The following is a 25,274-nucleotide window of genomic DNA, read 5'->3' on the forward strand; positions in this document are numbered from 1 at the left end:
TAAAGTTCATAAATATTGGAATTCTTTATGGAATGCGTCATATTAATGATGTAGCTCAACTGAGACTCGCTGACAGCGAGATCGAGATGCCGTCTCCTCTTCCTGCCACTATCACTGCATTTTTTTTTTCTACATTCCAAGCTGCTCGTTAGACATATAGTGCGACCCTCCTGCGCATCGATAGCCAGATTCCTGCTTGATCCACTGGAAGCCAGCACAACAAACTCCCATTTCCCGCAGCTTTTTCTGGACTTTTTGTTCCTGCTTTCGACGTTTCTGTTCTTCTTCTCGCTGCTTTTTCAGACGCTCAAGTTCGTCTTCATAGGCTCTGCGCTCCAGTTCATGCTTTAAACGTTCCTGTTCATGACGCTTCATGGCATCATCGTTGTGGTCTTGGTCTTGTTTCACTCGGTTCGCCGCATCTGTCTCCTTCCGTTGAGCGTTCTCAACTGCTTTGCTTGTCGCGTTTTCTTCTTCAAGAAGTTTTTGGTACTGTTTTTCTCGAGCTTCCTCTGCGGCCTTGTCCTGTTGCAGCCGGGTCCACACATCATCTGTCACGCCGGGATCTCGAAGTTTTTTTACATCAACTGGAGGCTGAGACGACTCAAGCTGCTGTTCTTGCTCTTCCTCAGGTGGCCGCTGATGCGAGTGTGTATTGAATGATGTTTTGGTAGGATGTGTATGAGGGGCCTGCATATTCATCGCGAAACTATTCTGCAAAGCAGGAGTGTGTCCATTGGAAAGTGATGTTGTTTGACGGTGCATGCGTTCAGTAATCATACGGTCTGCCTCGCTGAGAACGATCTTCTGATCCACGACAAAACAATTATTAGTGATGGACTTCACAGCGTTGCGGAAGATGGCCTGTGCCAGAGTCTCTACATCGCGCGCATTCGCCCAGTTGGAGATCTGGGCTAGTGCCGAGAAACGTGCCTTCAGGTCTTCGAGGAATGGGAGCGTTGGATGTTCCAATGCGTCCATATTGACGTTTCCGAGGCGCTGGTTCAGCTTATGCTTCTGAGAACTGAGCAATGTAGTCAATAGATTGACACAAGCATTGGCATCGAGGTTTTGAAACGAGATGGATTCCGGAAAGCGGCTCGTCAGTCCGGGGTTAAGCGCCATGAGTCCGTTGATTTCGCCATCATATCCAGCAAGGATAATAATCAGTTTCTGCTTGAACTTAGGCTTGGTAATGCAATCGACCATCTCGTTTATTGCATCCTTTGCATAAGGGCCTTCTCCCAGGCGATACGCCTCGTCCACAAGCAGTACCCTTCCCAGTGCCTTTTCTAAGAGGGCTTGAGTCTTTGGGCTCGTCTCACCGAGATACTGGCCGATGAGGTCGGTCGCAGAGCTTTCGATCACATCCGCGGAAGACAAAAATCCCATGTCATAATAAACCTTGCCCATTTTCCTTGCGGTAGTAGTCTTCCCAGTTCCTATATAAGAATGCGTCAGTATGAGTGAAACTGGACGTTCAATGTCAATTTAAAACCTACCAGGAGGCCCACGAAACAGGAAATTGAAAGGAATCTGGTCACGGGGATCTATATCCAACTTGCGCATGTTCCGTACCGTTTGACGATATCCTTCGAGCTGCTCCACAATTTTCTCACAGCCAACGTTGCCAGCAAAGAGCATGGGGATATTTGTTTCTGCACGCTCCCCCCGGTCGTACTCCTTGTCGAAATCCTGCGGCTCGAACCTGGAAGTGTTTGTGGATAGCCTTCCCGACGCTCTTTCAGCTGACAATCGTTGCTGATGCCGGACTTTTGCGCCATTCAGCAGAATATCGATTTCTCCCGCATTCCCAAAGTTTGGCCGATTGCGAGCTCGAGCCAGGACTTCCAATGCCACCTTCCTACCCTGAGCCGTCGTCTCAAATGCCTGCTGCTTCAGCTTGAGATCCAAAACCTGACCAAGCTCGTCATCAGTGAAGTCCTCAAAAATGAAGGCCGAGTCCATGGGGAATCGTCGTCCAAGTCCGGGGTTAACATTCTGAAACATTTCCATCATCTGGTCCTGATAACCAAGGAGAAGTACGCATCGGTCATCGCCCGGTGTGCTCTGCACCTCGGCCACAATTGTATCCACTACCGAACTTCTATAAGGATCTGTCGATGCTCCGCTGCCATTGCGACCGCCGCCTCCAGCAAGCCCGTAGGCTTCATCAATAACGAGTACCTTTCCGACAGTGGATGCTAGGACTCCCTTGGTATTTTTCTCGGATTCGCCCAGGACAGAACCGACAAAATCGGCGGGGGTTTTGACGACAACTATACAGACAGGTCAGCAAATATCCGGAGAGTGTGTAATGAAAGCGACAACTCACCTTCTCCGCTAGACAACATGCCAAGATCAACCAGTATCTGGCCATAGAGCTTTGCGACTGACGTCTTGCCTGTCCCTGGCGATCCAAGGAAAACTTTATTCAGGGTGAAGTCCACAAGTGTCTTCTCCTCGAGCTCGCGACGATAATTGTCTTGAATGCTATCCAAAAGGGCCCGCAAAGTATCCTTAACAGACTGCAGTCCGATCATATCACGTAGCTTCTTCCAGGCAGAGCAGTTCTCGAGTGCCTGTGATGGCTCCGGGCCAATGAGGTCTTCCTTGGTCAGCAGCATGTTGTCCACGGTGCGTTGGCTTCTTCTCTCTTTCACGAGCCGTTTTGCCTGACGCTCTGCGATACGTGCGCTGGCATTTTCGACTGCTCGTGCGTTTGCAAACCCTTCCTTACCACGTCCGCGGCCAACACGTCGAGAGACAATACGACTGTACAAACCATCCAGTCCGCCTTCTATCTTCATCTGTCCATTATACTTTTTGTTCATTCGGTATTTCAAAATCTGACGCAGCTCATCGTCGTTATAGTCGTCGAACCGGAGCTCATGCGGAAACCGACTTGGTAACCCTGGATTGTGACCAAGGAACTTCTCCATCCGGCTTCGATATCCTGCAAGTACGACGACGATCTTTCCTGTCAGATTTTCGACTTCGGCCAGGAGATAGTCTATGACATTTGTACCCGCTGACATGCCTTCGGTTAGCTGGTACGCCTCGTCAATGAATAGTACACCTCCACCGTTGTTGAGTATCTTGTTGATTATCTTCTCGCATCCCGAGACTCCATCGTTTGCCAGTCGTGATCCGGTGGTCTCCTCGAAGGTATTACCAGGAAGCACTCCGACAGATGCGAGAAAGCTGGCGTATAAGCGCGCAACGGTTGTTTTACCTGACAAAGTGAGCATAGAGCCATTCTATAACACCAGATAGACGTACCAGTTCCAGGGTTCCCGACCAGCACGGTCCCAAACCGCTCGTTCTTTAAATCTACATTCTGACGGGTTGCGGTGTCTACTTGGGCCTTGATGGAGAGGAACTTTTCCTTGACGCCCTCGAGACCGATCATACCCATCAGTGTATCAATTTCAGTGCTCTGTGCTCCTTCAAACTGCTTTTGAAAATCCCAATCTGCCTGGGCATCAGACTTCGCCGGCTCTGAAGCCCCGTTTTTATCTGCTTTGCCACCAGGATCGCCATTCCGTTCGTGCTCGTGATGGTTCTTACGGTCTGCAAAGCCATTAAATCCTGGGCAGTGTTCATCGCCATTAATATTGACACTGATGTCACTCATCGAGCCCTCCTTCCCTGACTTCAACTTTGCAAGTTCCGCGCGGTATTGGTCAATAATCTTTTGGCGTTGCTGTGACTCGTACTCCTCCCTTCGAAGACGGCGTTGGTGCCCAATCTCCTCCTGTAGCTCTGCGAGCTCGCGCGCGTATTGACTTTGCCTTCTCTCGCGTTCAGCCTCTAGCTTCATGTCTCTCTGGCGCCGTTTCTCCTTGGTTTCGTCCTCAGCAACACAATAGCGACAAATCATTCCGCTTTGGAAGCAGGGTTGAGTAGCCCGGTGGCCACGGGGGCACGTTGAATCGACGATGTTATAGCATATCATCTTGGAATGGTCCGAGAGTTGGTGGCATTTCGAGGGACAAGAATGGACTCCGCAGTTGAGCATCGCACCACTGGCCGGGGTTAGATTTTCATATGATAGCGAATCGTGAGTATACATGTCACTCACCAAGGTAAGGGACAACCGCCATCTGGACACTCCGTATCAAAATCCTCCTTGGTTTTGAGAACGGCCTGTCGACCATGCCGCTCACACCTGACAGGCAACCCGTCATACAAATGGTGATTGGCATCCATGTGGTTGGTAAACGAGGTCCAAAGTTCCTTTCCCTTGCGGCTCTTGACGAATGCCTCCGAGTTCCCTACCATTATCAACACGTCGCGAGCTCGAGATAGTAAAACGTTCAGTCGCTGCGGTGCAGCCATAAAGCCGATGTCTCCATTATCGTTGCTGCGAGTAAGTGATACGATGACAATGTCGCTCTCCTCGCCTTGGTAGTTGTCTGATTGCAGTTAGAGCCAGCTATAAAACCTGATCATCCTTATGCATAGATTCTTACCTATGGTGGACAAGCGAATAGGTCGCTTTCGATGCTGAGCCCCAGCGTTAGATAGCAAGCCCGCTCGAACAAGATCATACGAATCCAGATCATTCAACACTGGATCGTTCTCCTTCTTCAGTTTATCTCGCAGCAGATGCAGTTGTCCCAGATAGGGAGTGAGAACAACCAACTTGTCCGTTCCATATCCCTGTTGCCCGAGGTATTTCACAATCTTCAGTACAATCTCGACCTCAAATATGTTACGCTTACTTCCTTTCGCGCCCTCATCTCGACGATCGGAAATTGCTCCAAACTGTTCCTCGGGGTTGCGATGATCCAAGAATATAACGCGGTCTTGTAGCCCTCGTGGCGATGGACGATTCAGCGTCTTCGGATCATCCAACAAATCGGGATAGGTCAGATGTTTCACGAGTGATGAAATCTCGGGACACATGCGATGCTGTTTGGCCAGTGTCGAGTGCGGATAGCCAGCAACGACTAAACGTTCGAAAAGAGAGCGGTTCAAGTCGTAACCATGGCCTTTCTCGACAGAAAGCGCATAATTGTTGATCTTGGGCCGCAGCTGTTGATGGTCACCGATGAGCACGAGTTGTTTTGTTTCGGAGCCCATGGCAGTCAGAACGTGCGATTCCAAGATCTCACCAGCCTCTTCGAGTACTACAATACCAGGTTCAACCTGGCGGAGATCTTCACTATACATCGCAGCTCCTGTCGTGGTGCACCCGATGATTCGTTTGGTCTTCAAAACCGTTAAGGTTCTCTCGTTCCACATTTTCCCAAGCCGGTCTTGGATAGTGTCAAATTGTTGGGCGATGGCCTGCGTATTGAGGACCTGTTCCTCGAGCAAGGCCTTTTTCCATTTGTTGATGTGGCCTTTGCGTGCTTCCGGCTCTATATCCCATACCTGCTGGCTCTCTCTTGGCAGCTGTTTGACCAACGCCCCAGGGTGCTGGCCTTGGGCCCAAGTCCCAAAAAGATAATGTGAATTTACGGCTTTTCCATGTGCACCCACAACAGACATGCCGTCGTCCTGCTTTGGAGGAATGAATGCCTCGTAGAAGACTGTATCTTCGAACTCCAAGAACTCCAAAATAGCTCCAGTGTTTACGGCGAAATTCTGTAGAGCGTCAACTGCCCCCGTCAAGTTGTCCTCCAGGTTACTCGCTTCAGATTCTAACGAGTTAATCACATCCCAGCTAGAACGGCCTCGCCGATAGGGGATTCGTTGTTTCGGCAGGGTGAGCTCAAGAGTCTGTGAAGAGGACTTGGATCCAAGCCTAACAATAGCCTCTTTATTGATTCCTATATCAAGAAGATCTTCGAGAAACTGATCTAAAGCATGGTTCGTATAGCACATGACAACAATTTTTTCATTGGTGTGTTCATGGAATGCCTTGGTCAACAGAGCGCCAACGAAGGATTTTCCGGTTCCTTGAGTCATTAACTATGCTGCTTTATAGTAGAAAAAAGAGGATTAGCGTACCTGGAGGCCCTTGGATAAGGCTTACGCTCTGTTTCAGACCCGCAAGGAAGGATTCATGCTGGGAAGTCTCTAGACTGACGGGCTTTTTCGTCTTCAAGATATGCTGAAGGTCGGTAATCCCCGCAGCTGTAATTTGATGGAGAATTGAAGAGCTGATTAGCGCTGACGATGCTGCCGGGTCACCTTTATTGTGCTGTAACAGTTCCTTTGCCAGGGCCAGGTCGGTCTTGCTCTGGAGGCATTTTAAAATCGGCTCGTAAGCGAACACGGGTGCATCGACCATGAGAAAATCGACATCGTTGTACAGTTTTAGCGCTAGGAGTGTTTCTTTCAGCGCTGCTTCCCCCAGGATTTGCAATACTACCTGAGGAGGGTCGAGGGACAATGTATCAATATCGCGCTCGATTGTGCCAAATGCAATGATTTCCCCATGGCGAGTGAGACATCCAAACGAATGGTGTCTGAGGAATTGCGGGTTGTCCTTCAAATATTGTTTCTTTTGATCATGAGTGAGTCCAGACAACGACTCCAGTCCCTTTTCACAAGCAAGCGACAGAGCAAAAGGCTTGAACCTCTTACCCTCACGGCAGCGGGCTCCACGCAAAGACAATCGCCGCAGAAGTGTAAAAGATCGGCGTCCCTTCTTCTGTCCACGGGCGATCTGAATATCATCGCGCAACTCAGAGATCATGTCTTCTCTCAGGAGACGGAACTGATTGTCCAGATGAGCGGTGATACGTGTTTCCGCAGGGATGTTGGCTATCTCATCGGCACGGCGGTAGAAGGGCTTCTCGGTGGATGTAAATTCACCAGCCGTTGGATAAATGGCAATTTTCCAAAACTCGGCAAAGTCGTTATCGTGGCGGCCTCCGGGCGCAAATTCAGGATCCAGGGGCGCACTGGAGGATCGAACGCGCAGAATATGCTCGATCTTATGCCCCAGAGCGCGAATATCTGGCAACGATGACTGCTGGAGCGATCCATCACTGACCACTATGTTTGCATCTTCTGTCAGGTCGATCTGGCTAGATGGAGGCAGAGAAAGTAACTCGAACAGCATCCAGGCGAATGCATAAGTTGAATCCTCGCTCAGCTTCCGCGTCTGAAATGCGTGCATAAAAGCGTTCCATATTGTCCGGGGTTCCACAATAGTAGTCAGTAGCTGCTGGAGAAACTGGCCATTGCACAGTTGCTTCACAACAGGATCCGACAGGTAGCGTATAAAGGAAGCTGTAGTCTGGTTGATAAATGCTGGAGACAGGTCGAACCGAAGGCCGTTATGGATGGCAGCGCGTGCTTCCGGACTGGCGATTAGGCGCTCAATACAGGTTGAACGATTGGATTGCTCAAGGATAGCTTCAACGAAAAGCTTCACATTGTCAGACGTCGTCAATGCCTTCTTGCCATATAACACTTGGCCGAAGAATTTGTCCAGTCGAACAGTACGTTGATTAGGCCGATTCATTTTGTGCCAACGATAGTAGTCGCAGGACAGATGATGTTGAAGAGATAGTTCCACGAAGGGGAATATAGCTATCAGGAGGCTCAGAAATGGCAGATGCCCAGCTTCAAAATGCAAACCCCACGGCCCGCAGTCTTATGCTGACCCCTCCATAAACAAAGAGATAAATGGCGAGACAAAAAGACGGACAGCTGGCGCTTGCATCGGCCAATTAATGGGCTTTGATAGCTGCATTGTGCCGCATTGATGCAGCAACGGATGTCGTTAAACAAAGATAAGTTGCGGATGACGCCACTTTGATCGAGACACTCAAATCGCTAAATATAATAAAAAATCTCAGCACTCTTATTTTTCTGGTCGCAACAATTTTCCGTCGTGTGCGAAATCACCATGTCGATGCAGCAGCGAGGGCGTGGCGCGCGGGCTCGAGGTGGACGCGGCAGGGCAGGATATTCAGGGCGCCCGCGAGTCGTTGCGAGCAAAAGCTGGAGAAAACTGCAAACCCAAGAGACCCTTGCGCCGGTGCTCGGATCTAAGCTGGCTGAGGTGCATGAAAGCAATCTGGCCGATGTTAGTAGGGTTGATGAGAAGTCCGCAAAAATATCCGACTGCAAGGATATCGCATCGTTCAACTGGTTAAATGAGAAAGAACCTACGATATTGATACCAGGTGGGTTTCGAACACGAAGGTTGGGGATCTGCGCTCACTGTCATGGACGCTCAGGAAATCCACCCGCTTGGACGCCATTGCCGCATCCCAGCAAGTTGAAGGAGGATGCTGGGGAATACTTTCGTGACCAGAACGCTGCGCGCTATCCTTCTTACCCGATGCAGCCGGCTGTCGAGGCCATATTGACGCAGAATCCCGATATTTCTACCGAGAGCATCGATATCGTTGGTTGTGGCAGTACGATCGGGAATCTCTTGCGTTTTGTTCGCAAGGTCGACCGTGAATTCAAAATGCTTGTCGAGGTGGTTGGGTCGACGGTCTTCTTCGTTCGAAGAGAGAATTCCCCGAGAGAGCTTCTTCAAAACGTTTACGGGTATGGACATAGCTTCCCAGAAGCATACACATCATGGGCACCTAGCGTCAAGGGCTCTGAGTCGCATCAAAGATTGATAATGTACACCTTCGGGGATCTGAAATGTGTCGTACGGTTCGAAGCAGACGGGTACTTTCCTGGGTTCATGCAGGAGCAGTCCAAAGACATACGGCAGAATGCAAAGATTGACCGAGAAATTGATGCCGACCGGGGGCTGGCTTCCATTTTCGGAGATACAACCTTGGGCAGACGCGACCCCGGCTCAATCTCAGGGAAGGAATCCCTTACAATTCAAAGTGCTGGAGATCATGTGCCGCAGTCTGCCATATTTGACCTGAAGACCAGATCAATTCGAAAGAAGGATAGCGACGTTCTCGGAGAGGAGCTACCTCGTCTGTGGGTATCACAGATTCCTCACTTCTTGCTTGCATTTCACAAAGCCGGAGTATTTGGTTTGGAGGAGATGCAAATCCGCGACGTCCGAGAAAACGTTGCCAAATGGGAGGAAAATGAAAGGGATAGCTTGCGCCAACTAGCCGCCTTGTTGAAGCTATTGGTCGCCTTTGCTCGCACCCGACCGGATGGTCGATTTGAACTGGTTCACGAGGAGGGGAGAAGAGTGCTCGAGTTGCGAGAGGTCCGCGATGATGTGCTCAGAACTCTGCCGCCTACTCTGTGCAAAAGATGGACGAAGGAGGGCTTGGATGCTGATGACGATGACAAGCCGTCGTCTCTGAGAACAGATGATCAGGATAAGTATACGGATCTGAATTGGGACACCGGATCTGAGAAGGACTATACGGCCTGTGATGCTAAGTGTGGGTACTGTGGTTCCTGTATATACTAAGCATTTGAAGTTTGTCGTTCTATACGCGTGCAGGTTTAATGCTCGGCCGAGGTTTAACACGAAACATCTCTTCTAAAACGTGCTCCTAGCACATTTCACACGAAGCTATGCAATTCTCATGTTCACACCATCACACATGAGCCAACTCGCTTTTCCATTTCTTTTTCTCGAATCTTCGTCAATTGCACTGCAAGTAGGCTGAAGCAAAGATTGACCATGCTATTGATGTCAATCAGCAGAATCCGAGTCTAGATATTTCTACTAGCCTTGCACCAAAGTCGCTTGTAGCCAAAAGACAACCCGAGCCGTAGCCGTCGTGGCATGAATCGGAGATTCTCATCTTTCCGTACTCAGGACCTCCTACTGTCCGTAACGACGGACGTGATGCTACAATGACGCGACATGCCTTTCATCCCCCTTTAACCTCAAAGCTCAAGTAGTTCTATAAATCACTACTTATAATCATGAATATCTCTCCAGATTTTCCCCATTGGGCCCGAAGGTACGTCTATTCTGCTCATATTGAGCTTTGGACCGTTCCTAACCCCAATTACATCGATTTGGGTGCAAAAGGACCACACAGGGATTTCCATGAGCTTATTCTCCTTCGTTTGATCAGCGCAACGGAGAAATTCATGAGGCTCACTGCCGTTTTGGTATGCTACGCAGCAGAGGCTCCACCACCGGGCTTGGGTGACGACTTGCCCCTCATCGGATACCTACCATGTGCTGGTCATTGGTTAAATATATTTCAATGCGGTACGGCTTTGGTATAACTCCTAGTCCTGTAATAAGTAGGTGCAACTTTAAAAACCACGAAATCGCCGACACCCCTCAAGTTCATATTGTGTCAATACTACAACATAAACATGGTGGCACTTGCTGCCCACGCAACGTTCCTCCTCATATCAATTATACGACTTGCTATTGACGATATCTTCCCATTGAGTAATTATCTGGGCCAAGAAATGTTCATGGCGCTGTTCGCATTTATCAACCAGCTCTGTCTCAGTCTCATCATGCCTATTGTCGAAATCCTCGCGTTTCTCATACAGGCACGCCATATTAGCTCCGTGAACTTCCCGAATGCTTTAAGTCTCTCGGCTCTCGTGATATAAGCAATGGCATCTCTGGTGGTTGCCCTAACCTGGATGTGGCGGACTCCGTTTCCATATGAAAGGGTTGACCGGCTCAGCCTGGGCGTCATTTCTGTTTGGTACGAAATTGTGGGTTGGTTGGTGGTGGATCATGCTGTATTTGCTGTAGGCCAATTGATTATTCTCTGGCTGGCGATGTACTGTGGTAATTGACTGGTGTCGTCTGCTAGAGAGACAGAACCATTGTTGCTCCGGTCTTCTATGGATGAAGTATATTGTCTAGGCCGACGGGATCTCTCTATGAAGGGACATAGCCCGATATATTGGTATCCGTAGACATCAAATCCCTTGGTAAATCAAAATACTAATATTTCAGAGCCTTATACTTAGTCTACGTAATTCTCGGCATTCGAGTTACTTGGTGGCATTGCCGACTGACTGCTTAAGGTAATAAGTTCGCTATGGGCTGTGAATAGGTACGTCGGGACTTGTTTTGCTAGACTTTCATGGATTATTGTTAGCCTAATTACAAATACGAGACCTACTCCCAGTCACTTTGCATTACCTGCGACCAATGGCCGCATACGATGGAAGCATGTCACTTCGTATATGCAGGCCCGGAGTAAGAGGGGCAGATCTCATATTTTGCTTATCTCAGATAGGTCTATTACTGTTTGTCTCCGAACGTATGACATTTCTTTAATTTCATTTCAATTAAGACTGCAGTTGCTATGTACATTCATCATCCCTATTTATTCCAAATCAAACCAGGCCAACGTCGATCGTGCAACAATCACGGAACCTCGGGGTAGATGCGATCCCCCACCTTTGGAGGCTCCAAGAAATCCTTTGGGACGTTTTCCGGCAGTTGATTCTTCTCCGTCCATTGACGAAGCTGCTCAAAGTTGCGGCACTTGTGCTGGGTGTTGAAGTCGACGAATGGCTCGGGATGGTGGGGGTATATCCAGAATTGACCGAAGACGCCAACGTCGACGGTACACATGAGCTGCTGGCGTATGATATCGAGGCAGTGTGCTACGCCTTCATCAGCTCTTGGTCCGGGCCGGCTATAGGGATAATATACTTACTAACATGGCGCTTGACGATAAACTCGTCGTTTTTGAACGCGCCTTGGCCCAGGTCTCGGTAATGTTCGTAATTGTAATAGTTCGTTTGACGAAGGAGGTTCTGGGAGGTAAGCATGTCATTGATTCCAATAATGTATGATGACTTACCAAGCAGTGAAGGTGATGAAAGCCTTCAACGTGGACAGGATATCCGCCACCATATTTTTCGTTGATCTTGACGAAGTCCTTTGGCATGCCAATGTTGTGAGCCTCCTCGGGAGTAATACGTACCGCCCGATCTGCCAGGTTAGCATAATTTGAAAAGAAATAACGAAAGGGAAACTAACATTCAGCCCCGATGGATGCCCATGCAGCATCGGTGTCTGGACCAGCATCCTGTCGGAAAGCATTTTCCTTGAGGAAGGATCCGTTGAAGCGTTGCTCGTGGTAGCTGACTTTATTCAACAGAGGAGCTAGACCGGTCAGTTACTGTCAGTCTCAAGCAGTAAGAGAAACTTACAGGTTTCGGAAGCATGACTGGTACAAATCCCATCCAAGTCGCGATGCCAGTAGTATCCTGCTAGGCCGGCAGCCAAGCAAGCCACAGCAGTCCCAAGAAGGTGAAGTGAGATCAAGAGTATGCGACGCCACTTCTTCGCGTTCTTCTCTAGTTGGTACAGTGGAGGTCCCTCATCCGAGAGGAGACTCTCCCGAGAATCATAGTCATCCTCTGTGTTTGCCTTGGAGTATTGCATGTTGTTCAAACTTGACATGATAATAGGTAAAAATAAAAGATAGAAACGAAGTACTCGGTTGAAGAGGGAAGGCGGATAGACCAGGGAAAATAACAATGCTGATTCTCGGGAAACGCCGGTGCAGCCTCGATGTAACCTTTGGCGCGATGATGGGGACAAACACGAGGCCTGCGTTGTATGGCACCTAAATTGGAAACACAACTGTCCCAATATGTGGCATTCTGTCTTAGTTATACTTTCCAGCCATTCAAAGGGCGACATCATGTATTGATCGTGTATCTGCAAGTAAGCTGACAGTGCGTCGTAGGCTGAGCTCATAGGCCGCCGGTACATTGTCTCACAAAAAACACAACATTCGGATGCGAGTACTCAAATCGGACGATGTACCCAACGCGAGTATCCAGAATTTTCCGAAAATAGTGTATACAACTCTGGTTCTATAAGGCGGATGCATGGATGCCCTTCGTATTCGTGACCAGATGACCTCAGCGAGGATATTCTGGACTTGCCGATGCGTCATAACAACTCTTCTTGAAATGGCACAATTTACACGACTGCGGACGACTGTCGTAGGTAAGTACTTTCTGATAAGCCGGATAGAAAGGTACCTGGAGTGAGGTATAAAGCCGGTCTACATTCCTCCCAAATCATCTTACCATCAACTCCCTCCAACCCTGCTCTACATTCGTATCTTATTCACTTTTAATAAGTCTACTATTAATACTTCTCCTCACTATGCACATCACTGCCGGAGCCGTGGCCTTCTTTCTGGCCGTGGCCAGTGCCCTGCCCGTGGCCAACCCCAAAGCGCAACCTGAAGCGTCCCCGGATACCACCGCAGCCCAGGTCACTGATTACAGTGACTATGGAAAGTACGGCGAGTACGGTTCATACAAACGCGATGAATCCGCCGGACACCATTCCCGTGCCGAAGCCGCGGCGCAGGTTACGGACTACAGCGAGTATGGCCAATACGGCGAGTATGGTTCCTACAAACGCGACGACAGCTCGGCCGAAGTGAGCAAGTACGATGATTATGGTGACTATGGAAAGTACGGAGACTACGGCCACTACCGTCGTGATGAGGGCGCTGCCGAAGTTGGTGATTATGATGACTACGGCGACTATGGCAATTACGGAGACTACGGCCATTACCGCCGTGGCGATTCTGCTGCTCAGGTCAGCGAGTATGACGACTATGGCAACTATGGAAAGTATGGAGACTATGGACACTACCGTCGTGGTGACGACGCGGCCGAAATCAGCAAGTACGACGACTACGGCAACTATGGCGAATACGGAAACTACGGAAAGTACACTGAGTACAAGTAAGCATGTCCACTGATCGTCAATGTAAGCCATACTCATGTGTTTCTTTGTTGGATGTACAGAAGGCTGACGTTGGATCATAGACAATGAGAGGTGGCTTAGGGTTGCACCAACGTGCCTTTTTGGGCTTATCGCGACTAGTAAATAATCAAGGATGCAGGAGCATCGTAAATAGTTTTTATTTGGTAGTCTTTTACTTAGGTTAATCTAACTGGCCCTTGATGTTGGCAGGTTGGTAGCAAACAGTGCAGCGTAACAGTGCCTACATGGCCATTGACACTGCTACCGACAATAGATATGACTTTTCACCTTTGAAGAGAATTACCATTACACTTGCATCACATCTTTATCCATTTGCGGTTATTGCACAAGGTTGCATTGACTGCAAAAGTTAAGAACGAGAGAGTCAATGCCTTCAACAATGGACTCGTTACTCGTCAGGGTATCATAGTCGAATAGAAACAAAAGGCAAAATCCCCGAAAACCAAATAAAACCATCAAAGAAAGCATTCAAGGCATGTGTCTCTGAGACCATTCGCGCCAGCGACTCTTAAATCCGCCACTACCAGACTCTTTCGACTCGTCCTTTTTTGGCTCAGGGTTGATTGCCTTGTTCGTTTCCGAGGCCAGGACCAGTGTGGATTCGGACATCGTGTCGTTTTGAGCGCCGGCTTTCTCTCGTTCCAGGGCTTCTCGTCGAAGACGTTCCCGGCCACGGCGGACGGCGGCCTCAATTCCGCCTCCTTCGCCTAGCATGACTGTGCCGCCTGGTCCCGGGGTGATGGCGGAGAGATCGATTCCCATTGTGCATGTGCGGGGTTCGAGGCTATGCAGTGGATGTAAAAATTGTTGGTTGAGGATGAGATGTCGTTTTCAGATCAGTCATTCCGGGTCAGGGTAACCGGTAATGTGGTAAATGGAAGGCTAAGAGTCCATCTGGGGATACTGCTGTTTATATTTTTCGTCCTTCGTGGGGTCTTCCGTAGCGGGACTCTTGGTACAATTCGGGGCACAGTACTTGGCATTCCGAATTCAGCAGGAGTTCGTACAGCCTTACGGCGGTGTTGTTTCGGGATTTTATTGGTCGGCAGATCGTATAATATCATACCAAGCGATTATGCTGGATTTGATACTCTTATGCGGACAGGGACAATACCCTGAAGAACAACCGTAGAGCGGAACAAGCATCTTTCATTACCACTTCTTAGCGGGGTCGTTGCTGAGCGAATTCCGATGTACTCAGCCGCTCTGTCAGCCAAAGTACCTGCTCCAAATCAAGAATGAAAGTACGCTGACAACGCTCATCCCACAAAATATTCCGCCATTCGCTGTCACGATGGTCGAAACCATGGGATCGAAGGGCAAGGCGGAGTCGCTTCCTCTCGGATGCAAAGAATGCCGTGTTGTCTTAAATCATGTGGGTCATATGTTCGCCATGATACCAATAATTGTTTCTAGGTGCGAAGTCCCGATACACACCGGAATGTGCTGCCCCTGTATGGCGTAGAGTCGGTATTTGTCTACTTCTATTCTATGCGAAAGTGTGTTTGTTAGTGGATAGCGGCTGCTTTGATAATGACGGTGTATCCATGGGACAGTAATGTTGCGCATACAATGGACCCAGTTCGTCCGTGGATATACTCTATATAAAAGCCTAACTCCCGATTTTGGAGCAGTTGAGCATGGGCTCGGTTTGTGAATTCCTCTAGTCCAAACGGATGAGTATCGGAGCCATGCTGGTAAGCATTTGGACAATGCAGGTCCATGCGATCTCCCGCAAGCAAGCGCTGACACCCCCAAATCGCAATGCTGTCAACTGTATTGTTAATGACTACCATTCGGTCCAATGACGTCCGTGGATTATCTTTCCGTTATTTCGAGACAGGATACTTGTGCCATTGGCGTTGAATGTGCTGCCACTATCATGTAGAATCTTTGAAGAGAGTTAATTGGAGACTTACCACGATGATTTCAACGGACACGAACTATGGCATTGGCCGTTGCAATGCCCGTTACTGCAGCACCTTTAACGGCCACATAAGCACATGCGACCTAGAAGCGAATCAAAAGACAACAGTCCGACAAGAGCCGTATTCGGAAATACCCTAGGACTTTGGTAGTTTCGCTCTGTATAGAACATGTCTAGGGTCAGGATGTGTGATTTGAAGACACGTGCCTCTCCTGTGCAAATATACCGCCAACGGATCCCGAATCGACCATATACGAAATATCTGTATATATTGCAGTCTCATCTCTCTTGCATTCTACCACGCTTGCGCTTGCTTCGTGGACAACGATCCTCGAATAAGGAGACAATATAAACCCCATTAGAGGCTAAGAATACAGATCGGTTCTTGGATCGAAAGTAGCAAGAGATTGCGGTATATGCTGCTATAATTACTCGGATGGCTCCCAAACCTCAGATCAAAGAAGTGACCCAGTCAGATTCCTTGGGTGCTATTGGCATGAGCATCAGCCTGTAGACCAGTCATCGCATAGCTGTGTGGAGAGAGACAGGAGGGCTTTTACTAAGTGGATGTTGGGTGATTACATTTCTACATCTTATTCACCTCCTGTCATGCATGGTTCTTTATTCACTGCTGGTAAAAAACAACTCATCTGGAATGAAGCAGAACGTGAACACGCAGTCTAGATCAGCGGAATCGTTGAAGTTGCTGCTCTACACCAGGACTCGCTAGCTAACACTCATACAAAGGCGTTCTGAGAGGAAGCAGTGCTATATCCTGACTGTAATCCCTTTCTCTGAGCACTAGAATGACATCAAAGATCGAATTTCGCAAGCTAGAGGACGATCATATAAGACGATCTCTCGTATCCGGATACAAGTACTAGGCGGCGACTCAGAATTGACTCGTGTCTTACACATCACGAATCCTTCAGCACAGCCGCAACAGGCGCCATAATTGCCGTTGATAAACAGGCGACGTCGAATGTCACACTATATATGATTTAGCAAAAGTCGATCACCATGCGCTGTTCCAACTCGTCTATGCGAAAGTGAGCCTACCTGGTCCATCCGGACCATGCCAGGTTGAGACTAGATCAGCCGAATTGGTCGATACCTCACGGATCGACCCCTTCAGTCCCAATCGCAATGCCACGAGAGCCAACATGGTCACCTCCTTCGTGCCCCTGCACTGTGGCAAGGTGGGATACGAGCCGTATCTCCCGCCAAAAATGGCCCAAGCAGGTACCCAGGTGCTGAATCTGCCCAACGGTACTTTTGAATCACTCCGATTGGGCTGGCAGTCATCTGCAAAGCATTCGCGCCCGAACAAATCTCAGGAATATCCCATTATCGTCTTCTCTCCTGGCCCGAGTGCATCGGCTGATCTACGCCAATCTTCTTGAAAACGTCGCTAGCAACGGCTTGCAGTGGTATCAGTTGACCATCCGTATGATGCTGCTGGTGGAATTCCCCGATGGACGGATTCTCGCTTGCAAGGCTAATATGTCAAATATTCCACTGGCTATGGATACGCCGGTGCGTGATGTTATTTTCACATTGAACAAGCTGACCAGCAGCACGAACTCGATAATCCCCGCTTCCTACCCTGGCAAACTACAGCTCGACCGCGTAGCTCTTATTGGACACTCGCTAGGCGGCGCCACAGCAGCGCAGGCCATGCTCAACGACACCCGCTTCGCCGGTGGCCTCAACTTCGACGGTAGTCTGCACGGCTCAGTCATGCAGCAGGGTCTCGATCGATTATTCATCGGCTTCGGCCAGACCGATGTTGCAGGACCAGGGTACGAGACGTGGAATGAAACATGGCCGCATCTGCGTGATTTCGGGATGCAGCTGCAGTTGAAGGATTCGCTGTATCTCACGTTCAGCGACTTGCCGATTAGATTCTGCGCCATCGGCTAGGGTGCTTCGGAATGAGACTGCCAGTACGCTGGGTTCGTTGCCGGGGTTGGGGACGTTTCCTGGGTGCGCGTTAGGACGATTTGGACGGAATATATTACGGAGGCGTGTGGGTTCTTTTTTGGGAGGGTGGGGGGGCCGGCATTGCTGCATGGGCCGTCGTCGGCATATCCGGAGGTTATGTCTATCAAGAATAATGATGTCTTGGTTGAGACGTACAAGTAGATGGAGCATTCACCATATATAGCGGAGGATTGATCTGTAATATGATTGGCTCATCCTATGGTGGGGTGAGTCACCAAATCTGTTATCTCTTTTGGTCAATTTTCAATCAACACACTCTTCTATAACAAACTAACAAAATGAGACCCGACATCGGCGTAGGCGTGTTTGTCTTCAATCCCAAGGGCCAATTCGTCGTTGGCGTGCGAAAAGGCAGCCATGGCGCCGGTACCCCGACTCCCCTTATCTGGACTCGAACCAAAGCTAACGGACCAGGAACCCTGGCCCTCCCTGGCGGACATCTCGAATTCGGCGAGACTTTTGAGGCTTGCGCGGAGAGAGAAGTCCTGGAAGAAACGGGTCTGAATATTCGCGATTTGCGGTTTCTGACGGCTACGAATAGCGTCATGAAGGATGCGGGGAAGCACTACGTGACGATCTTTATGGGGGGTGTCGTCGATGATGATGTGCAGCCGCAGGTGAGTCTCTGTCTGTAATGTAGCAGTGCTGGGTGCTAATTGAGTAGCTCGTCGAGCCGGAAAAATGCGAAGGGTGGAGCTGGGCGACGTGGGAGGATATTAAGGACCAGAGCCAGAGCGGCAATGGGCCACGACTGTTTCTGCCGCTGTTGGAATTGCTGCGGAATAGGCCATCCGTTGATCCCAAGGAGCAGTTTGATAAAGCTTGAGACAATCATATGTACAATACTCGTGGATAGAATACTACCGCACAGTATATCCTCCGTCCACCGGCAGGACAACACCAGTCGTCCAGCGCGCATCATCGCTCGCCAGCACAACAGCCATCGAAGCAATATACTCAGCCTCTCCAAGACCGCCAAACGGGTGCCGTCGATTGTATTCCTCCGCCGAGGCCGGGTCCGTAGCTGCCGTGAGCATGAGGGGAGTTCGGACAACTGTTTCGTCAGCGAGGCTACAGGACATGATGAGGACGGGGACATACAGCCGGGACAAATGGCGTTGATATGGATCCTATGCGGCCCGTAGTCCAGCGCAGCTTGTCTAGTCAGACTGCTCACCGCTCCTTTGGAGGCGGAGTATGGCCCGATGTTCTCGATGGCGACCAAGCTCGCGATAGACGAGATGTTCACGATCCATCCTCGATCGCCTGACGGATGCGGGTCTTGCTGCAGCATCTGGGCCAGGGCGTATTTGCAGCCTAGGAACACGGACTTGGAGTTGATGCGCATCGTGGCATCCCAGAGTTCTTCGTCCGCTTCGTGAAGGGCAGATGGCTCGTGGCCACCCATGAACATGGCAGCATTGTTGACCAGACTGAGGCGTTAGCGGCGTCTAATGATACGATGGACAGATGGGCATTTACATGTCCAGACGGCCATAGGCGCTGACAGCAGTCTGCACCAGACTCTGCATCTGAGCCGTGTTGCTGACGTCTGTCTGTTGGAAGATGGCCTGTCCGCCAATCTGCCGGATGGCTTCATGAGTCGGGGTGGCATCTGAATACGGATGGAGCGTCAGATCGGCGCAGACGACTTTGGCACCTTCACGAGCATATCGCAGGGCAATAGCGCGGCCGATGCCTGAAGAGGAGCCGGTGACGATGGCGACTTTGTTTTCGAGACGGGTCATGGTAAGGATGAGCGATCGAAAGTGATCAATTAGATGCAGAGCTAGAATACAGTAGGCAATGTGGCCGTATTTATACTATCACTTAGAAAAAGCATCCATCCAGCATACTTCGCACTGCGGGATGTTGAATGCAAGGAGAGACGGATAGAGCCTTGGCAGACAAGCAGCTATCTGCTTCATGTTGTATGACCGTCGATCAAAGATAGGACTGCGACTGGGATAGGTTCGTGGTAGCAGGGATCAGGCCAATAGCGTTGAGGCTTGGAGCTATGCTTGCAGCTATAGGTTCGTAGGCTTCAGCTGACCTCAGCCACGATGTAGATCAGCCGCTGCTACGCACCTGGATAGGCAGAGCATGGCTGGGATGTGATAGTGATGGGATATCCACGGAGTACAAAGAGAAGCAAATAAAGGAGCAACAAAAGATTCTGGAGCGACAGTGCACCTGTTCTCCTTGCGGTGGGAGCTTGATCCGGAGTGTCCAGCTTGACCAGAGTCATCACTGCCCAAGTCCTTGCCTGAGTAGCGTACCATAATGGTATGGATGTACCGTGACGCTTCGACGCCACAGTTCAGCCACAGACAGCCAGGCCAGCCACGTGGGAAGGCACCTGAACCATTGGGCCTCAATCGGAGGTGCCGGGTATATCGGCTTGCATAAATGGTATGACTGCATTATCCATGGGTCGTTACATAGAGCATCGAATCGCCACCGGAGAGGCTTTAGTAGCGCAGGTTTATACATATCCGACGCAGTAATGCAGGGCGGCTATCCCCGGCCCGGTCAGAAGTGCTCAATTAGGCATCACTGACTATTACCCCAGGGTACCCCATACACAGCTGTCCTATTCACGAGCGGAAGCGGGGGTGGAACTGGATACATAATAGAAACCGAGAGACTTTGGCTGTACATACTGGATTTGTAGGTACAGAGCACCCATACTCTACGCGATCACGTGAGCCCCCGCTTCCCCGCGAAAGTCGGTCAGATTCCTAAGCGAGGCGGATCCGAACCACGCACAAAAAGTCCGAATTAGATAAGGTTACCTGACAGCACTGTACATATGTAAGTAGTAGACATTCTCTGTACATACTCAGAGTAGTACTACAGTTATAAACTAGCCAAATATGCCATCTCCATGTGAGCCTACGTAGCATTCCATACATCCTTCTAGAAGAGCCGCCAAGCGCATCTGCATGGTTGCAGTGCTTGTTTTCGGTAGTGGTCCGAGACTCTATTTTTTGGCCTGTGATTCGTGGGTCATTGACAGCAGCCCACTAAAGCCCACCATCGAAGCTTAGCCCAAACTGGAGAAACTCACGAATGCATTTTTTTTTATAACAGTACTGTGGTCACTATTATTATTGTTACGGTGGTCACTGTAAGAATCTGGGGATTCTCTTACTCAATATCCTCACGCGCGCCTATTGCTTATCTTCGGCCCGCCCCACTACGCCGTTGCCGCTTTCGATTTTTTCGCTCTTTCTTCTTTTCACCACTCTCTTTCTCTTCCTCTTCACACCTCAAGTCTTTTCTCACTCTGTCCCTCTCCTACCAACTGCCAGCAGAATGGTCCTCCAAGGCGTCGCTCCTGCTGAAGAACCCATCGAGTCCAAGCAGGTCACCGACAAGTATGACGCCGATCTGGAAGAGAACGACATCAAGCCTGTCCAGCCTGTCGACAACCACTATGTCGACCCTTTCACCACCGATGAGGCCTCGGCCGTCAAGTACAAGTCGTTGAAGTGGTGGCAGTGCGGCATGTTCATGATCGCTGAATCCGTCTCGCTGGGTGTTCTCTCCTTGCCAGCGACTCTGGCTGCCATTGGTTTGGTGCCGTAAGTTGATCTTGAGCCGGTGGCTGTCCAGTTGCTTACCTGACAATCCAGCGCCGTCATCATCATCGTCGGTCTTGGTATCGTCGCCCTCTACACCGGATACACCATCGGCCAGTTCCGTGCCCGTTACCCTCACATCCACAACCTCGCTGACGCCGGCGAGATCATCATGGGTCGCTTTGGTCGGGAGCTGTTCGGTTTTGGCCAGCTACTCTTCTCCATCTTCATCATGGGGAGCCATATCGTCACCTTCACGACCATGATGAACACCATCACCGACCACGGAACCTGCTCCATCGTTTTCGGTGTCGTGGGCATGATCATCTGCATGGTTCTCTCCTTGCCCCGGACCATCAAGAACATGACCTACATCTCCATTGCCTCCTTTATCAGTATCTTCACCGCCGTCCTGATCACCATGATCTCCGTCGGTGTCCAGTTCAAGGGCGGCGACATCAACATCACCACCGAGACCAACCTCTACCACTCTTTCACCGCCGTCACCAACATCGTCTTCGCCTACTGCGCCCACGTCGCCTTCTTTGGTCTCATTGCCGAGATGGAGAAGCCCCAGGACTTTCCCAAGGCGCTTTGCATGCTGCAAATCTTTGAAATTTGCCTGTACGTCATGGCTGCCGTCGTCATTTACTACTTTGTCGGCAACGACGTCGCTTCGCCAGCTCTGGGTTCCGCCGGTCCCATCATGAAGAAGGTCGCCTATGGAATTGCCATTCCGACCGTGAGTCCTCCCTCGCCCTGTCAAACCAGGCAAAGCTGATTGTGTAGATTATCGGTGCCGGTGTCGTCAACGGTCACGTCGGTTTGAAATACCTCTATGTCCGCATCTGGCGCAAGAACCCTCAGCGCATGGGCGGTCACGATCTGGTCTCGGTCGGCTCCTGGGTTGCCATCGGGTTGACCTGCTGGATCATTGCCTGGATCATCGCAGAGGGTATCCCGAGTTTCAGCAACTTGTTGAGTTTGATTAGTGCGCTGTTTGCGAGCTGGTTTAGTTGTAAGTGCCAAGTGGTGATGAAGCGATGACAATGGCAGCTAACTCGTGCAGTCGGTCTTGGTGGTGTGTACTGGTTGCACCTCAACTGGGGTCGGTACTTTTCTTCTCCCCGCAAGATCGCCTTGACGATCATTAACGCTCTGATCGTGGGCATTGGCGCAACGATAGTAAGTGCACACATGTTTCCGCATGCACGCACGGTGCTAACGATGAACAGTGCGGGCTCGGACTGTATGTGTCGGGCAAAGCCATCCACGACGACTCCTCCAAGGCCAGCTTTACATGCGCCAACAATGCTTGATCGGTTTCGCATTTGTTTTATGTTCTTAAGCATCGGTGTTTTGCGCATATAGATTTGGGCGTGAATCGTCTTTTCAGTGTCGTTTCGGTCACGACTGTACATAGCTTATGACCTGATGTTCTAAAATTTGAGATGATTTGAATGATTTCAACTCTTGATACCGAGGCCTCCTTATCCTGGGCCGAATCGCAATGCATGCCAAATCCGGTGCGCTCAATTTTTTGGGATGCAGAGATCAAACACATGAGGGAATCGGGCAGACCAAAAATGGTCAACTCGCCCCGACGTCGATCGCCCCTTTCGGCAACACGAAACACGTGGAAGTGTATTTCGGATTGAGTTTAACAAGGTTATTTATGCAGAATCCCTCTCCGTATGGCTACTCTGTCTACAACATACCAGCCACTGCAGAATGAAGGCCACTGTCGCATTGTCCCTGCTGCTCTTTGCGCCGAACAGTCTCCAAGATGACTCGCCTGCGCAAAAGGCCTGCAAGGCACTGCAGGACAAGTATCCCAAATTGACCGCGTATGATTTGGATCCGCGCTACATCGAGGCCAACACGGGTGCGTTCCCTGATGCTCATGATATATATATATATATGCGTCTTCTGACGGACATAGACTTCTATACGTCCAGCGCCTTCCTCGGCCCAGCATGCGTCTTTGAGCCGTCCGACAGCTACCAGATGGCCGATGCCGTGCTAACCTTCCAGAACTTCTCGTCTCCCTTTGCCGTGCGTGGTGGTGGACACATGCCCATCGCTGACGCGGCGAATATCAATTCCACGGGTGTCCTGCTCTCCACGGCAGGCCTGTCGCAGGTGCAGGTGTCTGATGATAAGAAGACGGTTAATGTCGGGCCTGGCAATCATTGGGTCGATGTGTACAGGGGGCTGGAGCCGTACGGGTTGACTGTTGTTGGTGGTCGGTTGGGTGTGGTTGGTGTGCCGGGTCTACTGCTGGGAGGGGGGGTGTCGTATTTTGGGAATGAGTATGGGTGGGGGTCTGCGAATATCGCTAGTTTTACGGTACGTACCTGGGGTGTGTTTGAAGAAGGGTGCTGATTGAATAGGTCATCCTGGCGAATGGAACGGTTGCAGTCGCGCGTGCAGACAATGAGTACTCGGATCTCTTCTGGGCGCTCCGTGGTGGTGGAAATTCGTTTGGTATCGTGACGAACTTTGAGATGAACACTATCGAGGCACCCGAGGTGATGATTGGATTGGCTTCGTACGTGAGCAACGAGCATACTGCGGACGACTTCATCGACGCCGTCCACGACTACGCCGTGTCGGGGACGAAAGACCACAAATCAGCCACTATCCCGACGGCAGAGTTCATCCAAGCCTTGGGGACCGTGTTTTATAGTTCATTCCTGTTCTACAACGGGAAGAACGAGTCGCCCGCGTCGTTGAGGAAGTTCCTAGGTACGAAGAACGGCACGTCGACGCATGACCAAGGGCTGAAGACCATGACCAACTCGTACTCGTACCGGTCGATGTACAAATGGTCGCAAGAGCTGGACCCTACATTCCCGCTGCTCAAGGGTGACCGTCAGCGATTCTACGTGTTGAACATTCACGCGTCGAACCGCGAGGCCATCGCCATCGTGCACGACACGTACCTGGACATTGCCAAGTCTGAGCTTCCGCCTGGCGTCCTTGTCGCGGCACTGGCGTTTCCTGCTGTTGGTGAGAGGTATATCGAGGCATCGACGGTGAACGGCGGCGACCCCATGTCGTTGGATCCCGAAGGCGCGCCGTACATCTGGGTCGAGGAGAGTATCACGGCGCTGAGCACGGTGACGGACGAGCAGCTGGATGAGTTTTACGACAAGGCGAACGCAGAGATCACCAAGCGCCTAAACGAGAGGGGCATTGACATCCCGGCGTTCTTGTACCTGAACGACGCCAATCCCAAGCAGGACGTGTTCGCGACGTATCCCCAGGAGAACGTGCAGCGGTTGAGGAGGATCAGGGCCAAGTATGATCCCGAACGGGTGTATACGGATTTGATGCCCGGAGGATGGAAGGTGGATTAATCATTTTACGGGGATACGAGTACGAGGATTTATGCAATAATGCAAGAGCTATGCATATTTATGCAGGCACTCCAGTAGTGGCAAGTTAAGAGCCGGTTGAGCCGCCAATCGGGGAATAGTCCCGTGGTCCCTATGGGGCGAATACGATCTCACCGTGTAAGACAGATTTTTCGATCCAACATTGAGGTCTGTCTCTGTTCTTGTACTGTGGATGGTCCACTACCTCTGCAGACGGGCAGAACGGGAGCGCACAATTGCGTGGTTGACAGCAAAGTGGTGCAATCGCGGGAACTCGTCAGCAGCGAGTCTGTCGGACCGTGACACCGGCTGACTGAGGAACCTGGATGCACTTGTTCCGTCATGACGTAGGATACGATAGAAGGAAAGCGATAAGAACCTGCCCTGTCACCATCCGTTGTCAAGTCGAGTCAGGGGTAGAAAGTGCTCTCGTGTCCACTGTCCAATACTGGCACCATGCTCCGATAGTTCATAAGCTAAAATCAGGACTGTTGCAGTGGACGTTGCAGTGGCCGATGTTTCACCGGGCTGGATAGAAAGGGGTCAATCAACTAGACCATTGGTTCATTTCCAATGTCTCAGCTACTTGAAGTTATACTCCGGAGTCGGTAGTCGATGACTCTACAAGTACTACAGAGTAACTACTCCGTACAGTGGTTGTAGTAACCCCGTGCTGCAGGGTCTATCTATCTTTCTGCCTGCTGGTCCGCCATGTCACCGGTCCCTGGGAAAAAAAAAAAAAAAACACGCGACCGCCTTCCTTTTGCAAGCCGGAG

The 25,274-nt window shown here is 50.4% G+C and overlaps 10 protein-coding genes across 10 annotated transcripts; 6 read left to right on the plus strand and 4 right to left on the minus strand.

The window, feature by feature from the left end:
• Positions 1 to 129: 129 nt before the first annotated feature.
• On the minus strand, positions 130 to 7,426 carry ACHE_80808A (uncharacterized protein; the record flags this gene model as incomplete). The annotated part of the gene is made up of 7 exons (XM_043284220.1): positions 130 to 1,442; positions 1,503 to 2,279; positions 2,336 to 3,235; positions 3,283 to 4,028; positions 4,085 to 4,418; positions 4,476 to 5,909; positions 5,962 to 7,426. The coding sequence occupies 7 exons, from the start codon at positions 7,424 to 7,426 to the stop codon at positions 130 to 132; spliced, it is 6,969 nt and encodes a 2,322-aa protein (XP_043141421.1).
• Positions 7,427 to 7,813: 387 nt separating this feature from the next.
• On the plus strand, positions 7,814 to 9,313 carry ACHE_80809S (uncharacterized protein; the record flags this gene model as incomplete). The annotated part of the gene is made up of 2 exons (XM_043284221.1): positions 7,814 to 8,093; positions 8,148 to 9,313. 2 exons carry the CDS (start codon positions 7,814 to 7,816, stop codon positions 9,311 to 9,313), a joined length of 1,446 nt encoding a protein of 481 aa, XP_043141422.1.
• A 1,890-nt stretch (positions 9,314 to 11,203) lies between these two features.
• ACHE_80810A (oxidase ustYa family protein) lies at positions 11,204 to 12,250 on the minus strand (the record flags this gene model as incomplete). Its single annotated transcript, XM_043284222.1, has 5 exons — positions 11,204 to 11,445; positions 11,499 to 11,598; positions 11,646 to 11,776; positions 11,825 to 11,950; positions 11,998 to 12,250. The coding sequence occupies 5 exons, from the start codon at positions 12,248 to 12,250 to the stop codon at positions 11,204 to 11,206; spliced, it is 852 nt and encodes a 283-aa protein (XP_043141423.1).
• A 717-nt stretch (positions 12,251 to 12,967) lies between these two features.
• On the plus strand, positions 12,968 to 13,651 carry ACHE_80811S (uncharacterized protein; the record flags this gene model as incomplete). Its single annotated transcript, XM_043284223.1, has 2 exons — positions 12,968 to 13,560; positions 13,624 to 13,651. The coding sequence occupies 2 exons, from the start codon at positions 12,968 to 12,970 to the stop codon at positions 13,649 to 13,651; spliced, it is 621 nt and encodes a 206-aa protein (XP_043141424.1).
• A 420-nt stretch (positions 13,652 to 14,071) lies between these two features.
• ACHE_80812A (uncharacterized protein) lies at positions 14,072 to 14,365 on the minus strand (the record flags this gene model as incomplete). Its single annotated transcript, XM_043284224.1, has 1 exon — positions 14,072 to 14,365. The coding sequence occupies one exon, from the start codon at positions 14,363 to 14,365 to the stop codon at positions 14,072 to 14,074; it is 294 nt and encodes a 97-aa protein (XP_043141425.1).
• Positions 14,366 to 16,979: 2,614 nt separating this feature from the next.
• ACHE_80813S (uncharacterized protein) lies at positions 16,980 to 17,453 on the plus strand (the record flags this gene model as incomplete). The annotated part of the gene is made up of 1 exon (XM_043284225.1): positions 16,980 to 17,453. One exon carries the CDS (start codon positions 16,980 to 16,982, stop codon positions 17,451 to 17,453), a length of 474 nt encoding a protein of 157 aa, XP_043141426.1.
• Positions 17,454 to 17,812: 359 nt separating this feature from the next.
• On the plus strand, positions 17,813 to 18,360 carry ACHE_80814S (nucleotide triphosphate diphosphatase NUDT15; the record flags this gene model as incomplete). Its single annotated transcript, XM_043284226.1, has 3 exons — positions 17,813 to 17,900; positions 17,949 to 18,151; positions 18,199 to 18,360. The coding sequence occupies 3 exons, from the start codon at positions 17,813 to 17,815 to the stop codon at positions 18,358 to 18,360; spliced, it is 453 nt and encodes a 150-aa protein (XP_043141427.1).
• Positions 18,361 to 18,394: 34 nt separating this feature from the next.
• On the minus strand, positions 18,395 to 19,282 carry ACHE_80815A (SDR family NAD(P)-dependent oxidoreductase; the record flags this gene model as incomplete). The annotated part of the gene is made up of 3 exons (XM_043284227.1): positions 18,395 to 18,588; positions 18,636 to 18,967; positions 19,017 to 19,282. 3 exons carry the CDS (start codon positions 19,280 to 19,282, stop codon positions 18,395 to 18,397), a joined length of 792 nt encoding a protein of 263 aa, XP_043141428.1.
• Positions 19,283 to 20,852: 1,570 nt separating this feature from the next.
• On the plus strand, positions 20,853 to 22,437 carry ACHE_80816S (uncharacterized protein; the record flags this gene model as incomplete). Its single annotated transcript, XM_043284228.1, has 5 exons — positions 20,853 to 21,121; positions 21,173 to 21,860; positions 21,908 to 22,136; positions 22,188 to 22,303; positions 22,354 to 22,437. The coding sequence occupies 5 exons, from the start codon at positions 20,853 to 20,855 to the stop codon at positions 22,435 to 22,437; spliced, it is 1,386 nt and encodes a 461-aa protein (XP_043141429.1).
• A 412-nt stretch (positions 22,438 to 22,849) lies between these two features.
• ACHE_80817S (FAD-binding oxidoreductase) lies at positions 22,850 to 24,480 on the plus strand (the record flags this gene model as incomplete). Its single annotated transcript, XM_043284229.1, has 3 exons — positions 22,850 to 23,003; positions 23,061 to 23,467; positions 23,512 to 24,480. 3 exons carry the CDS (start codon positions 22,850 to 22,852, stop codon positions 24,478 to 24,480), a joined length of 1,530 nt encoding a protein of 509 aa, XP_043141430.1.
• Positions 24,481 to 25,274: the final 794 nt, after the last annotated feature.

Source organism: Aspergillus chevalieri, chromosome 8, assembly GCF_016861735.1.
Source record: "Aspergillus chevalieri M1 DNA, chromosome 8, nearly complete sequence".
Classification (NCBI taxonomy): domain Eukaryota; kingdom Fungi; phylum Ascomycota; class Eurotiomycetes; order Eurotiales; family Aspergillaceae; genus Aspergillus; species Aspergillus chevalieri.